At 36.2% G+C, this 17,563-nt stretch overlaps 1 protein-coding gene across 6 annotated transcripts in view; it reads right to left on the bottom strand.

Moving 5' to 3' along the window:
• The window catches only part of LOC117919319, a 92,283-nt gene that overhangs the window by 29,581 nt on the left and 45,139 nt on the right, over positions 1 to 17,563 (bottom strand). For 5 of the 6 annotated variants that reach the window (XM_034836489.1, XM_034836485.1, XM_034836491.1 and 2 more), the window contains exons 7-11: positions 10,284 to 10,483; positions 9,658 to 10,161; positions 8,318 to 8,411; positions 8,047 to 8,220; positions 7,880 to 7,969 (exon numbers count right to left, since the gene is read on the bottom strand). In XM_034836489.1, coding sequence (XP_034692380.1) covers positions 7,880 to 7,969; positions 8,047 to 8,220; positions 8,318 to 8,411; positions 9,658 to 10,161; positions 10,284 to 10,483 — 1,062 coding nt within the window. The remainder of the gene's footprint in view (positions 1 to 7,879; positions 7,970 to 8,046; positions 8,221 to 8,317; positions 8,412 to 9,657; positions 10,162 to 10,283; positions 10,484 to 17,563) is intronic. The other variant, XM_034836490.1, reaches the window with a different exon arrangement.

The following is a 17,563-nucleotide window of genomic DNA, read 5'->3' as shown; positions in this document are numbered from 1 at the left end:
ATTACCTTAAAATATCATTTTCATAGGATATGTATATCTAAGGATATCATATCTCATTGAAAATTATATCCTAGGATATGTATTTCCTATCCAATGGGATATAATATCTTAGGATATACATATCATATCTTATCTTATCCCACCAACCAAACGTAGCCTTAATGATCATGTCTTGGTTATGAAACACATTTTAACTTAAAATTAGTGGAGCATGTATTCCAAAGACCAAGATGTAGCTCAAATTTATATGATAAAGGCTAAGATTTGATCTACAAAGCAAGGTACTTTCTTTGTAATTGAGTATAATAATGTTATGAAGGGGATTATGCTTGAACTGGACTATTATCAAAATCTTATAATGAAGGATAGTGAGGATGCTGCTACACTTCTTAAGCTTATTGAAAGAGAGCAAATATTCAAATTCTTGACTTGACTTACTATGGAATATGATCAAGTACGTATTTAAATACTTAGGACAGAACCACTAGCATCCTTAATGATGTATTCTAAATCAGAAAGGTTGAAGAAAGGAAAAAGAGCATAACATTGGACATTCTAGCAAATGAAAGGTCTACCCTTGCTGTTTTAGGCTCTCAAAGTGGTCTACTCCCTAGCACAAATTCTAGTAGAGGAGGGGTATCCAAGCAGCCAAGCAATAAAGATAACCCTTGGTGTACTCAATGCAAGAAATCAAGACATACAAAAGAGATGTGCTAAAAGTTACTGTTAGCTGTATATATCTGTACTTACCATAATTAAGTTGTATATATTTGTACTTACCATAATTAAGTTGTTTCCTTTCTTGTAGGCTGATTCTTAGGGATAATACCTTCCTAATTTAGGACTCTCAATTGTATATATATGTGTATTATTCCTCTAATAAACACACAGTAATTTCTCCAAATACCTTTGTTGAATTACATGGTATCATAGCTTTTGGCTCAAATTTTGGGTTTGTTATTTTTGAGTCACTAATTTCCAGTGACATTCTACCATTTTCTGTTCTTCTTGGGTCACGGAACAAAAGTGACCTGGTAGTGTCACTGCCTTCGGAGGAGGAAGCGTGATGTTAGGATCGGCCGGTACCCAAAGGTCAGCGACCGGAAGCTAAACCCGTGAAGCTCACACGCCCTGAGAAACAGGACGAGTCAACTCACACGCCGACGTGTGGAGCAGCGTGGCAGCTTCTTTTGACCTCCAACTAGTTCCATTAGCGTCACAATCTCGTTTTCCGGCCAGTGTGTGGTGCGGTGATCTCATTCTTGGATTGTGAGATTCTGTTCTTGGGATTTCAGGTGTTTCTATTACTATTTCTGTTTGGTCTACAAGAGGTACTTGTCTCTTTCTTTCTTCTTGCTGTGGTGAATTGCGATTTCTGGTCTGGGCTGCTCTTATCTGGGTGTAAAATTACTTTGGAGATTGAATTTTATTGCCATGGAAGAGAATAAGAATTCTGTTGCTGATAAAGTGCCTGTTGTGTCAAAAATAACTGAACACAAATTAAATGGGTCTAATTATATTGAATGGAGCAAGACAATCAAATTTTATCTGAGAAGTGTTGCTAAAGATGACCACTTGACTGAGGAACCTCCTAATGATAACACTAGAAAACTTTGGATGCAAGATGATGCACGGTTATTTCTGTAGATTAAAAACTCTATTAATAGTGATATTGTTGGTCTGCTGAGTCATTGTGAATTTGTTAAAGAGTTAATGGATTATCTAGATTTTCTTTACTTTGGAAAAGGAAATGTATCTCAGATGTATGATGTATGGAATGCCTTCCATTGTCCTGAGAAGGGAGCTAAATCCTTCACTGCATACTTTATGGACTTCAAGAAGGTATATGAGGAATTGAATGCACTTAAGTCTTTCAGTCCGGATGTTAGAGTACAACAGGCTCAAATGGAACAGATGGCTGTTATGAGTTTCTTATCCAGTCTCCCATCTGAGTTTGAGACTGTAAAATCTCAGATTCTTTCTGGTTCTGACATTGGTTCCCTTCAGGAAGAGTTCAGTAGAGTTCTACGAACTGAGAATGTCCTGTCTTCTCAACACACCCATGTTCTTGCTGCAAAAGGAGGAAATGCAGAGAATGCAAGGAGGGTGAATAACAGGGGCGGAAACAGGGCATTTTGAAAATAGTGGCAATGATTCAAGTACCATTGTGTGTTTTTACTGCCATAAGGTTGGCCATGCCAAGAAGAATTGCAAGAAATTGCAAAATCAGAATCGGAGAAATCAAACTACCAATGTTGCTACATCTGATACTGCTACATCTTCAGACAAGATCATCACAATGACAGCAGAAGAGTTTGCTAAATATTCACAGTATCAAGAAGCACTGAAAGCATTTACTCCTATTAGTGCTCTGGCAAAGTCAGGTAAAACATGTCTTGTCTCTTCCTCAAACAAATGGATAATTGATTCAGGTGCCACAGATCATATGACAGGTAATCATAAAACTTTCTCTACCTTCAGAACACATTATGCTCTTCCTATTACTATTGTTGATGGTTCTACCTATGAGATTAAAGGGTCTGGGACTGTGAAACCAACATTTTCTATTACTTTATCTTCTGTGTTAAACTTACCAAATTTGACCTTTAACTTAATCTCTGTCAGTAAACTTACCAAAAATCTGAATTGTAGTGTCTCATTTTTCCCTGATCATTCTATGTTTCAGGATCTTATGACGAAACGGACATTTGGTAAAGGACATGTATTTGATGGGCTCTATATTCTTGATGAGTGGGTACCTTGACCAGTTGCGTGTGTTAGTACTGCCTCTCCTGTTGAAGCTCATTGTCAGTTAGGACATCCTTCTCTACCGGTGTTGAAGAAATTATGTCCTCGTTTGATAATTTACTTTCATTAGATTGTGAGCCGTGTCATTTTGTGAAGCATCATCGTAGTTCTTTAGGCCCAAGGATTAATAAACAGGCCGAGTCTTTGTTTGAGTTAGTACATTCTGATGTTTGGGGTCCTTGTCCTGTTATTTCTAAAACTGTGTTTTGATATTTTGTTACCTTTGTGGATGATTTTTCTCGAATGACTTGGATTTATTTTATGAAGAATCGTTCAAAAGTATTTTCACATTTTTGTGCATTCTCTACTGAGATTAAAACCCAATATGATGTGTCTGTGAAAATATTAAGAAGTGATAATGGAAAAGAATATGTGTCTAACTCATTTCAGAACTACATGAGTAACAATGGGATTCTTCATCAAACATCTTGTGTTGATACTCCTTCTCAAAATGGGGTTGCTGAAAGAAAAAATAGGCATTTACTTGAGACGGTTGTGCACTCATGTTTCAGATAAAGGTACCGAAACAATTTTGGGCTGATGCAGTTTCTACAGCTTGTTTTCTGATCAATCGTATGCCCACTGTAGTGCTTAAAGGTGATATTTCGTACAAAGTAATACATCCACAGAAATCACTTTTTCCAATTCAACCAAAATTTTTGGATGTACATGCTATGTTAGAGATACAAAGCCTTCTGTTACTAAACTTGATCTTAAAGCGTTAAAGTGCATTTTCTTGGGGTACTCAAGACTGCAAAAGGGCTATAGATGTTTCTCGACTGATCTCAATAAGTATCTAGTATCAACGGATGTTGTGTTTTCAAAAGACACATCCTTTTTCTCTTCACCCACAAGTTCTGCAAGTGAGGAGGAGGATGAAGAATGGCTTGTGTATCAAGTGGTTAATTCAAGACCAACTGTTGGACAATCAAGTATGGTTGGTTCTAATGCGTCTCTTGCTCATTTGGGTACTGTTGTTGATGTTCCTCCTACTCCAGTCAAACCACCAATTGTACAGGTGTACTCTCGGCGCCCAGTAACAACAGATACATGTCCTGCACCAGCTCCTTCGTCATTTGATCCTTCCAGTGATCTCGACCTTCCCATTAGCCTTCAAAAAGGTAAACGACAATGCAAATCTACCTATTCCATTGCTAACTTTGTGTCTTATGATCACCTGTCATCTTCCTCGAGTGTTTTTGTAGCCTCTATAGATTCTATTTCAGCACCTAAAACTGTTACAAAGGCCCTGAATCATCCTGGTTGGAAGAATGCAATGCTTTAATAAATCCGTGCATTTGAGGACAATCATACATGGAAACTTGTTGATTTGCCTCAAGGAAAGAAAGTTGTTGGCTGGAAGTGGGTCTTTGCAGTAAAAGTTAATCCTGATGGCTCTGTGGCAAGACTGAAAGTCAGGCTTGTAGCTAGAGGATATGCTCAGACATATGGAGTAGACTATTCTGATACTTTCTCTCCAGTTGCCAAACTGAATTCAGTTCGACTATTTATTTCTATTGCCGCTTCCCAACAGTGGATGATACATCAGTTAGACATCAAGAATGCTTTTGTTCATGGTGATCTAAAAGAAGAAGTCTATATGTAGCAACCTCCTGGGTTTGTTGCTCAGGGGGAGTATAGGAAGGTTTGTTGTCTGGAAAAAGCTCTCTATGGATTGAAGCAGAATCCCTATGCTTGGTTTGGAAAATTCAGTAAGGAGATTCAAGCATTTGGCATGAACAAGAGCAAGAAAGATCATTCCGTTTTCTATAAGAAATCAACTGCTGGTATCATACTTCTTGTGGTTTATGTCGATGATATAATTATTACAGGAAATGATCATGCAGGAATCTCTGATCTTAAGGCATTCATGCATTCCAAGTTTCATACAAAGGACTTGGGTGAACTGAAGTATTTCCTGGGAATAGAAGTATCAAGGAGCAAGAAAAGGATGTTCTTATCACAGAGGAAGTATGTGCTTGATCTACTTGAAGAGACTGGTAAGATAGAAGCAAAGCCATGTACTACCTCGATGGTTCCTAATGTACAACTTATGCCAGATGATGGAGATCCCTTCTACAACCTTGAGAGGTATCGGAGGGTGGTTGGGAAGCTGAATTATCTCACCGTGACGCGACCAAATATTGCATATGCAGTAAGTGTTGTTAATCAGTTCACATCTGCGCCTACAGTAAAGCATTGGGCAGCTTTAGAGCAGATTTTGTGCTATCTGAAGAAGGCTCCTAGTCTAGGCATACTATACAGTACTCAGGAACACACTCGCATTAAGTGTTTTTCTTATGCGGATTAGGTAGGTTCTAAGTTTGATAGAAGATCCACTACAAGTTATTGTGTGTTCTTTGGTGGGAATCTAGTGGCTTGGAAAAGTAAGAAGCAAAGTGTTGTATCCCATTCGAGTGCAGAATCTGAGTATAGGGCCATGGCACAGGCTACTTGTGAAATCATATGGATACATCAACTCTTATGTGAAGTGGGAATGAAGTGCACAATGCCAGCGAAGCTTTGGTGTGACAATCAAGCAGTTTTTCATATTGCTGCGAACCCAGTCTATCATGAAAGAACCAAACACATTGAGATCGATTGTCACTTCATTCGTGAAAAGATTGAGGAAAATCTAGTCTCTATTGGCTATGTGAAGACTGGAGAGCAACTTGGGGATATTTTTACAAAAGCTCTAAATGGAACTCGAGTTGAGTACTTTTGTAACAAGCTGGGCATGATCAACATCTATGCTCCAGCTTGAGGAGGAGTGTTAGCTGTATATATCTATACTTACCATAATTAGTTGTATATATTTGTACTTACCATAATTAAGTCGTTTCCTTTCTTGTAGGCTGATTCTTAGGGATAATACCTTCCTAATTTAGGACTCTCAATTGTATATATATGTGTATTATTCCTATAATAAACATACAGTAATTTCTCCAAATACATTTGTTGAATTATAGTTACATTGGAAACCATGGTTCCTCAGCAAGAACAGTGGAAACTAGAACCAGTAGCAATTATGACAACAAGGAGGCCAAGCCAATATGACACTTTTGGAGTAGAAACCAAACCATGAGAATTCAAACAACTTGGAGTTTGAGGGACTCAAAAAGGAAGAAATTGAAAGCCTTCGGAGTTTCTTCACCTCACTAAATAAACCTAGCATATCATGCTCCTTGGTCAGATCAAGTAAATATTCCATTACTAGTTCTTTTAGTGCCTCAAAATATTATTGGCATAGAAATTGAGTTATACACTTGAGTGCTACCAACTACTCAACCCACAACTCTCATTTTTTCTTATCTTACAACATAGCCTAAGGTTACCATTTCTGTTGGATATAATATTCAAAGATATTAGATTCTATTGGAAATAACATCTTAGAATGTATATTTCTTATCTTATCATATCCAACTAACCAAACATAGTCTAAGGGTATCACTAGCAAACAAGTGATAGGACACCTCCATCCCTTGGTCACCTTTTTCTCCTACCTTAGAACCTTAAAAATAAGCACCACTCCCTAGCCCACTTCACAATACAAGTGAGTGCCTCCATTGTGATAATAAATAAGTAAGGAAAGAGAGGATCCTTACTTCAAAACCCTAGAACTTTGAACAAAGCTAATTGGGATCCATTGACTAGAAAGGGAATCTAACTAAGGATATCACCATTTAATCTATTTAACCACTTCTAACCAAAATCCATTTATCCTAACAAAAAAGCAAGAAACCCCAATTGACTTGATCACACACTTTAATATTCAGTTTACAAATAACCCCACTAGTAGCACTCTTCATCCTCAAACCTATGGCCTCATTTGCTCTAAGAAGTACCTCTCATGTTTATTTAGCCTCTAGAAAGGCATGCTGATAAACTAAGACCACTTTTCCCACCACTTTTTTGAGCCTATTAATCAAGATTTTTGCTATGAACTTCACAACCCATCTCACAAGCTAATGGGTCTAAAGTTTTTCAATTCCTTTGCTCCCCTTTTCTTTGGAACTAATACCATCAACATGGCATTCAAGCCTTCTTAAAAAAATTAGGCTTTAACAATTTAGGTAATATCCATTATTTTATTTCATGATTCATAATTGTTTCTTATTTCTTATTAAAGTCATATTAACTTATCATATTCATGAAGAAAGGTTAAGTATTATGCCTCATACTTTTCGGTATTTATCTTTTCCTCCCTCCTCTCTCTCTCTCTCTCTCTCTCTCTCTCTCTCTCTATATATATATATATATATATATATATATATATATATCAAAGCAAGCATGTTGTGATAATTGATCTTCTTTCTATTTAGTGTAATATGGGTGATGCATTCCACAATTACAGAGAATCTTCTAAGTTGACTTGGTTCTTTTGTCAGGGAGAAACAAAATAAATTTGGGGAGATCACCCTTTTATGTTTGTTTTAGACTCTTTGCATGGAAAGAAACAGAAGGTTGTTTGAGAATGTTGAACATTCCAAGTTAAAAGATTAAACATTTTATTATGACTATTTTTTTTGGAATGGATTAATTTGTATATATAGGATCAATTTTTGTACATTATAGACTTTGTTGATTGGTTGTGCTTGATGTAAGGAGAGGGAGGTTGTTTTTTGTTTTCTCTTTACTTTTTTTTTTTTCCTTTTGGCACTTATTGTATTCATTGTGTGTACTTTTTTGCACTCTTTCCAAGGCTTTATTAATACACTCCCTTGTATTTTCTATCAAATACACACACACACACACACACACATATATATAGATCTTTGATGAAATTAGAAAGCATGATGAGAATTTAATTATAGTTATAGTTTGTACTTACTTTTTTTTTTTCTAACAATTATGTATAAGTTGCCATGTTTTATTTCTTAAGAAGTTTCCCTTTGAACAAGATTTAGTTAATCCTAAAAATATATGATTAACCAAATTGATCACAATAAAACAAGTGATATTACTTATGATGATAAGAACTTCATTAATAGAGAACTACTTAGAGCAGATGAAAGAAACAGATACTACTGAATTGAAGACAAGCCTATGATGCTAGAGTGAAAAACATTACACTTTCAAGGGAGAGAACTCGACAAACTGTTGCTGTTGTCCATATTGATAGTGCAAGAGCTTCCTCAGCAGCAGCTAACTTGACATTGGCCTTGTAAAATTTTATTTTTTAGGTAACATAAGATGAAATTCATAAAGACACACAAATGCAGTAAGCTGACATCATACCTCAGCAGGTTTCAGTGAAGGATGCAATCTTATGAAATGCGCAGAAATTGGAGGTCGATTATACTCAATGGCCTGCAGAAGTTCGAGGGGCTGAAAAACTATCTTACTTCCTCGAGGGGCAAGTGGCAGAGCATGATAACTGCAAACTATCTGTAGCAAATCGTTTTGATGCTCCTATCACAGAGATCAAAATAGGGAAATGACAAAATGCACTCAAGAATATTACCAACAATGAAAAATTGGTAAACTTGGAAAGAAAAAACCAACTAACCTTTGCCCAATCCATTATTACATCATCCCCAGCATCTTTTTCAAGGCCTAGAAAAACATCATCTTCATCCTCTGATCCCATGCCTTTCCCACAACTGCCAAAAGACAAGCATATATTTAGAGAAAGAGAAATTATAAATGTATCCACCAAAACTCTCCTTGCATCCACCCTTTAATGAATTTTGTAAGACACAAATGTCTCTTGTTGAACTCTCAAAACACCCTTCAGCACAAAAAAAAAAAAAAAAATTGAAATCCGTGATGTCCGGTCTTGGAAGGCCAGATATAGCTCAGATTTCTAGCATTGAAGGACCAGACATAGCTGAGATGTCCAGCCTTCCATGACCAAACACCACAAGTTCCATTTTTTTTTTTTTTCCTTCATTTACATTACAACTTTTCACGATTTCTCACTTCTAAATCACAACTACATTCTTCCTAATTGTTTTTCAACCATTTTTACAAGTTTTTTTTTTATCAAAAATTATACATGAATAAGCCCTAAAAGATTTTCATGTTCTATCTTATATGGATTCAAACAAAATACAAAGGGTTTTCTCTTTCACAAACACGCAAGGGTTTTGTAATCAGTACTTTCCTATTATTTATAGGTTTTATAATTGGTACTTCATTTGTAGTTAGGTTTTGTGGCTGGGAAGAAATGGGTTGAGGGATAAAGGAAGAAGAAGATGGGCTTAGGGAGAGAATAATGGGAAGGGTGTTTTAGGTATTTTAAAATTGTAGGGTGGATGTATTTAGAAGTTTTTAGGTTTTAGGTGGATATGTAAAGAGGGAGGATGTGAAGAGAGTTTTGGTGGATGCATATATAAATTATCTTAGAGAAAATGTACCACAGAAAGTACACTAGATGGTAGAGAAGAAAACAATTACCAACTAGTAATTCACCAGAATGACAAATCAAAAGAACAAAACCAAAGATATTAAACAAAATATTGGTCAAATGCTAAAAAAAATTACTAGCAATTTTCACATTAGAAACATATTCTATCAGCCCAACTCAGCCAACTGCATGACAAAGTAGATAATCAGAAGATTTAAATAACACGATTTTTACTCCAGCTGTGTTGTGTCTTTTCGGTATTGTATATTTTTGTCACTTTCTTCAGCTGGATAGCTTGTTTTGCTTATTCATTGGGGCAGTTTATATTTAACCTTTTCATTTTGATCAGATATTGCATTTTGTAGGAGGATTGTCCCTTCATTAATTTTCTTTTAATCATATGTGATCAATTTCTTGACGGGAAAAAAAAAAGGAAAGAAAGAAAAAGAACAAAATGCTACTACCTGAACAGGGATAGAAAAAGAACAAAATGCTACTACCTGAACAAGGATTCAGAACTATCAAGGTGCTCCAACGTGTGCTTCTTAGGACAGGAAAATGTCCTGATATCAGAATCAGTTTGGCCATGTTCATAGCTTCCATTCATTCTTTCTGGACCATCAAATTGAGGTTCCAAGGTTTCAGAAGCATAACCATCAAGATATTGCAAATTCTGTCCAGCCTCCTTATCTACTTCCTTTACTTCACTAAAATCTGAAGCCTCATTAGCAGTAACACTTTCAGTAGATGGAGGTTCTGACATTCTCAATGAAGAGGATGGGAGCTCATCATCTGATATAATGCCTGCAGCAGCAGCTGTAACAGCTAGTGCACTGTTAAGAGGTATTGCATAAGCCATCCAATCAGTAGAGCACTCCCTGTCAGGGGAATCACTTTTCTCATCCATTTGATCATGTTGCTTGGATGTTGATGAGATGTGATCAGGGAGAGAAATCAGATTGACAAAATGTGTTATCCGATTCAGGCGCTCTTGTGCAATTATACTGCATTCAAGTGAAACATAGTGAACTAGTTTGGAACTATGAAGAATACATCTAGTTCAATATCTAATTGTCAGTGACAAGTAGTTCTGACAAACTTACAGCAATCAATAATCAATACAAACCTGTTCAACATCTCGTAATGTAACTCAAAGAAAGGGATCCTTGTTAACAGACAATAACAGCGAGGTGCAGAAACCAAAAAATGGCAGCTTCCTCCAGGTCGGTGTGAAAGGGGTGATGAGGCACCTAGGATAGCAGGTGCCTTCTGAACAATTTCTGGCACAAGTAAGCAAACACCATAAAGTGTTGCATTGTCTGCCACCTGATCAAAAGCACATAAAACCTCTTTACCAATCACCTACTCCTGTCTCTTATATAAATCATCACACTACAAGACAACTGACACATAACATAAAAGGGGGAAGAAGTAGCATTTTCCAAAAGAAAATGATGAGAAGAATGCAAATCATCTTTAAAAAAAGAGAAGCATCCAGTTTTTCTTTGTTCTAATCATCTGTATATTACAACAACGCACAACCCAAGCCAAAGACCAAACAAACCATGCACCAGCCAGAATTTGGAATTTCCTGTATCTTGCTAGGTTAAGTCAGCAAGCACTCCCAACTTTCAGATAGACCTATATGGGCATTAAAAAAATGTTAAATGTAATTAAATAAGTTGATCTTTGGTACACTCGATCTACCCAATGAGACCCACAAATCATGTTTATATGCTCTTTTAATGTTGGCATGAAAGGATTTATTGGTCAACATCCTTGAGGCTGGCAGTAGCCAAGTTGATCCAAAAGGAATGTGGTTGGAGGATTCTAAATAAAATAAAAAGAAAGAAAAAAAATGTTGTTCAGAAGAAGAAAGAGATCATGAATGATGATGATACCACCTCTGGTGAGGTGCCTAACAATATGGTACTTCCTTTAGCATTGTCAAATTTGATAGAGGCTATATTAACTTTTTCCTTCTTCCCATTGTTTATCTTTCTTCCACCTTGGAGAGAACCCAGCTGTGTGTCAAAAGAAACTAAAACAGATATCGTAATCACTGATTGCTTTGGTTCACTTTTGGAATATTTTGTAATCTTTCTAAAGCTATGCAGCTTGTATTGCTTCCCATTTTGGAGCCTTCTCTCTTATATTGCTTAGATTTTACATTAAGGAAGGACATCTAGTATTTCCAGACATTTAAAATCAACAGAAATATAATGGTGTGTTTTCTACACAAGAAAAAGACAATCCTAAACTTAAAACAAAAAACCCTATTCTGCTCCCCAATATCCCATGCCAATTGTTAGCAATTTCTAAACAATTTCACTTAAATTTTGAGTGATCACTAAGTACAGTTTGATTCTAGGGTTGTGATTGTTTGTTGTTAGAGCATATAAGTTTATACAAGAGTTGTGATAATCTCTTTTGAAGTTAGTGAAAACTTAATAAAGAATTGCAGCTTTAACTGTTTATTTGGATAAATAATTTGGATTGCTGAGAGGAATCTGAGATGAATGGAATGAAAAATCCTCCTTATTTGATATTTAATTGTTTGATTAAAGAGAACCATGACTACAAAAATTCTAGCAATGTATTTTAAGATTTGCAATTGTAGATCTTGAGATCAAGGTACATGGATAAAAAGATGACGCTGGTGCTGGAACCCAGGTTCACTCCTCTCTTAGATTTGTTGATGTGGTGAAGAGGGGAGGAAGGAGTCTCCTGCATATGATAGGCAGAATGGTTTAGAGAGCAGATTTTCTTGGAAGTCTCCTATATATGAAAAGGATGCGGCAGCTGAAAAATAGCTTGGTGGGAAGGTGGGAAAGGCTGAGGATTTCATTCCTAAGAGCAAGATGCTTAGCCTAACAGAGTTTTGAAATTTTATTTATTTATTTATAAGAAACAAAAGAATAATAGAGAGAGAAGGATTAGAGATCCTGCAAAAAAGTAACTATACAAGAAGAGACAAAAATAAATAAAAGAAGTGTGACATCAAAAAGATGATCTAGACCACTCCACGCAAAGCTCCTAAACAAACCACAACCCAAAAATCTCAAGGGGTAGATGATCCTCAAGAAAGAAAAGATGGGCTCAGAATCTTCAATGTAAAGCTGTTGTTTCTCAATATTTAGGATCTGACAGCTGGCTGTTTTGGTTCAGATGAAAGAATGGTGGGGTTAGGCCAATTGGCTTGTCAGTCCAGCTGTGGTGTATGGATCTATTTAATATGTTGGGAGATATGTGTTGAAGCTTAATAGAAGTTAAGAGAAAACATTCGCCTCAAAGAGCCACTTGAGATGGACAAGGATTTAGGTCAAATTGAATAGCAGAGAGGTGCCTGCAGAGATGCCGACCAGAGTAGGATATAAGCTTTGCAATTCTGTTATGGAAGAGGTTGCACCTTAGGTTTCCTAAGTTGGAGATGCTTGCTCCAACCGGTAGTAAGGCTGATCAAGTTTTTTGGGGTCTTGCTAAGGAGGATAACAACCCAAGAACAATCTTGTTGTGCTTATTGTAGAAAAGAAATTGAAGAATAAAAGGTGGAAAATTCTTCTTCTTAATTTTTTTATTTTATTTTATTTTATTTTATTTTTTCTATACAGACTTGTACGTATATATATATATATATATATATATATATATATACAAAAAATCCTAGGACCCAAATTAGGGACTTTCCTAACTTAATTACAACAAAATCCCTTTAATCACGGGATTGCCTAATTCTCTCTTCAAAATCACAACTCTCCTTATTTCATTCTTTTATACTCTCCCTTAAGTTGGTGAATAGATATTTTCCATTCCTAGCATGGATATGCTTGTTTGAAACTTTGTACTGCTTAAATATTTTGTGAGTGTATCTACAAGTTGGCAGTCAATAGATACATAAAGGGTATAGATCAATTCACTATCTAGTTTCTCTTTGATAAAATGTTTGTCAATTTCTATGTGTTTCGTTCAATTGTGTTGCACTGGATTATGTACAATACCGATTCCAGATTTATTATCACAGTAAAGTCTCATTGGCCTATACCATTTGATCTTCAAATCTTCCAAAGTAATCTTCAACCATAGTAGTTCACAAAATCCTTGGGTCATTGCTCAAAATTTTGCTTCTACACTGGACCTTACTACCAAACTTTGTTTCTTGCTTCCCCATGTCACCAAATTCCCACCAAGAAAGGTGCAATACCCCGTAGTTGATCTTCTAGCAACCATTGATCCAATATAATTTGCATCTGTGTATGCTTGTACTAGTCCCAAACTTCATTTAAATAGGATGCCCTTTCCTAGAATCCTCTTAAGGTACTGTAGTACTCGGTTAGCAGCTTGCAAATGGACCTCTTTTGGACTATGCATGAAGTGGCTAATCACACTCACAACATATGCTATATTCGGTCTTGTGTGAGAGAGAGAAATGAATCTTCCTTCTAGACATTGATATATCTCTCCATCTACCTTAGTGTCTTCCTCAACCTCTCTAAGTTTATGATTAGTATCTATTGGTGTGTTTACTAGTTTACACGCCAACTTCCTTGTTTCTCTGAGAAGGTCTGTTACATATTTCTGCTAAGAAATAAAAATCTCTTACTTATGTGCAACCTTAATTCCTAAGAAGTATTTCAACTTTCCTAACTCTTTGATTTCAAATTCCTTGGTCAAGCATTGTCTCAAAGTCTGCTTCTTTAGTTCATCATTTCTCATCATGATAATATCGTCTACATATACCAAAAGAGTTGTAACTCCCCCTACATCTGAATGTTTGATGAACAATGTACGATTTCCGTGACTTTGTTTGTATCCCATGTTTTTCATTACTTTTTCAAATCTTTCAAACCACGCCCTTAGAGATTGTTTTAGCTCGTATAGAGTTTTCTTTAGTTTACATACCTTTTTAACGGCTAGGTTACTACCAAATCCAGGAAGAATTTTCATGAAAATTTCTTCTTCCAAGTCTCCATGCAAAAATGCATTTTTGACATCGAACTATTGTAGATCCCAGTTGTAGTTAGCTGCCAATGATAACAAAACTCTTACAATGTTCATCTTTGCAATCGGGGCAAAGGTCTCTAAATAATCCACACCATATGTCTGAGTGTATCCCTTGGCCACCAATCTCACCTTATATCTCTCTAATGATCCATCTGTTTTATACTTAATAGTATAAACCCATTTGCATCCCACTGGTCTTTTTCCTACAAGCAAATCTACCAACTCCCAAGTTTTATTTTTCTCCAAGGCCTCCATTTTTGCAATCATGGCTTGTTTCCAATTTTCATAAGATAAACTCTCGGATAGAGTGGTAAGAATATGGATATTGTTCAAACTTGTAAGAAAACTCCTATAGGACTAAGACAACTTTTTGAATGACACAACATGGGAAAATGGATACAAAGGATGTTTAGTATATTCCCTCATTCCCTTCCTAATGACAATCATAAGTTTAGACTCGGTTTGTAAGGGAGGAGGAGAAACTGTTACCTCATTTCTAGAAGGCGGTTCAGATTCTTAGACTTGTTTAAGTCTAGAGACTGCAACTTTCTTCCTTGAGTATACTTTGTCAGTCATTCAATTCCCAGCAGGCTCAGTGGGTGACGACTTAGGTTCAAGGACAAGTTCAAAGACGGGTTCAGAGGTAGACTCAAAGGCAAAGTGTACAGGCACTAGAACAATGACTTTAAGAGGGTCAATGAGAAAGGGATCAACGAAATAGAAACCATAATCCTTGTCTTCCTTGAAGGAATTCTCCCCTTGAAGATAAAGAGTGAGAAAATAAGACTCACTTTCCTTCAAAGTAACATCCATTGAGATAAAAAATAAAAAAATACAAATAAAAAAATAAAAATAAAAATAAAATTAGATGGTGGATGGTAACACTTATATCCCTTTTGAGTTGTATCCCACAAAAATACATTTGACTGCTCTTAGATCCAATTTTCCCCTGCTTGGACTGTGAAAATGCACAAAAGATACACACCTAAATATCTTAGGAATGAGATGGTTTGTAGTTCTCATATTAGGATAGAAGGATGAGAGAACTTCCATGGGACTTTTGAAACTGAGGACTCTATAAGGTAATCGGTTTATGAGATGTGTGACGGTTTCCTCCTAATAAGATTTAAGCACATGATTTTGGAACAAAAAAGCTTGAGTTGTATCAAGTAGGTGGCCATTTTTTCTCTCAGCAACTCGATTTTGTTGAGGAATGTTGACAAATGATGATTCATGAATTATTCCCTCATATTGAAAGTATGGAGTTAAGATTTGATTGAAATAGTCTCTAGCATTATCAGACTGAAACCTCTTGATAATGACATCAAACTAGTTTTTTACCATGTTATGAAAATTTGGAAGAACAAAACTCACATCAGATTTGTGTTTAAGTAAAAAAAATCCAAGAGATCCTAGTACAATCATCGATAAAAGACACGGACCAATGCGCCCCGGATATATTAGGGACGGGGAAAGGGCCCCAAATATCACTATGAATTAAATGAAAAGGTTTTGAACTTCTTTTATTATTGATGGGAAATGGAGAACACTTGTATTTAGCAAGTTCACACACATCACAGTGGAAGCTCTCAACATCTAATTTACTAAATAGAGAAGGGAACAAAAACTTAAAAAGTTTGAAATGATGGATGCGCAAGCCTACGATGATGAAGCCAAATTTTTTCTTTATTTCAAATATGGTGCTCTAAAAGAAGAGATACGGATGACTCACTTAGTGTCTCAAGGTAGTATAGCTTGTTCCATTCCTTAGCAAGTCCAATTATCTTTCCTAAGTCCTAGTCCTGAAATACACAATAAGTAAGGAAAAAGGTCACAATGCAACTTAAATCTTGTGTAAGCTTTTGTATAGAAACAAGATTAGTGGACAACTTTGGAACATGGAGCACATTTCTGAGTGTGAGTGTAGGACTAATTTGGACACCTCTTACACCCACGACAGTGGTTAAGGAACCATCTGCTATAACAATTTTCCCACTGCTTAGACAAGGGTTATAGTTTTTAAATTGGAGTGACGAATGGGTAATGTGATTTGTGGCATTCGAGTCTATAACCCATGATTTGACAAATGTTTCATCCGAGACTTTTAATCCAATGGAAATGGGAAACTTACCTGAAAGCGCCAGTGAGCAAGTACCTGAAGGTTTCTCAAGAGTTCCCAATAAAGCTCTTATTTTTTCAATCTCCTCCTGATTGAATCTGCCCTATTCCAAGGATTGTTCTTCAATTGGCTGAGTAGAGGACAAGTTTGCTTACCCATTATTCCTCTATTGTCCTTCATTATAACCTCACTCTTTGCTAGATGTAGTTGGCTTACTAGCATTTTTCCCATGTATGTCTAGGTTTCTAATAGTGAGTGCATCATAAGTTATCCCTGTTATCACGGTTTAAAGCATTGAACCGATCAATCATTTTGTTATCAATAGTGCTAGCCTTCCGATCATTGCCTTTGTTAGCAACCATAGCTGAGCCTTCGATATTCTGAGGTTTAAGCATGACACTTCTCCTGTTTTCTTCTGCTCGAATTATGGAGAGTCTCATTCAAAGTTAAAAGCTCTTTACTAAGAATTTAAACTCGAACTTGGTCAAACTTAGCATTGAGACCAACTAAGAAATCATAGACTCAATCTTTTTCAATGTAGTTCTTCAAGATTGCTGGATCCTTAGGGCATTCTGTCTCAATACAACAATAGTGATCAAGTTCTTACCATAGGTTTTTCAACATATTAGCATACTTTGTGACTATTGACATGAAATATGGGATGAAAAATAATAAGTTTTGTCTATTAGATTGACTATACACACAATTCTCCTATTCTATTTACAGCTCAATACTCCCCCTCAAGCTGAGAAATAGATGTATTCCATTCCCAACTTGAATACAAGATCGTGAAACATTGAATTGTTCAGCCCTTTTGTTTGGATATCAGTTAATTGATGTTTTAATGGAACATAGGACATACACACTACTCCTTCCTCCAATTTTTCTTTGATGAAATGCCTATCAATCTCAATATGTTTTGTCCTATCGTGTTGTATAGGGTTACGAGCAATATTGATAACTGACTTGTTGTCACAATAGAGCTTCATAGGACCATCCCACTTGATTCTCAAATCATCTAGAATAATCTTCAGCCAAAGTAGTTCACATAACCCTTGAGCAATGACCCTAAACTCTGATTCTGCAAACGACCTTGCTACCACATTTTGCTTTTTACTTCTCCATGTTACAAGATTACCTCCAAGAAAAGTACAATACCCTGTAGTTGATCTTCGATCCACTAGGGAACCTCCATAGTCAGCGTCGGTGTATGCTTCTAGAGCAAAAGTATTGGTCTTCTTGAATAAAATTCCTTTCCCGGGGTTGCCTTTCAAGTAATGCAGCAC

The sequence above is a fragment of the Vitis riparia genome, chromosome 7 (assembly GCF_004353265.1).
Source record: "Vitis riparia cultivar Riparia Gloire de Montpellier isolate 1030 chromosome 7, EGFV_Vit.rip_1.0, whole genome shotgun sequence".
Lineage (NCBI taxonomy): Eukaryota > Viridiplantae > Streptophyta > Magnoliopsida > Vitales > Vitaceae > Vitis > Vitis riparia.
This window is presented reverse-complemented; position numbering and strand designations above follow the sequence as displayed.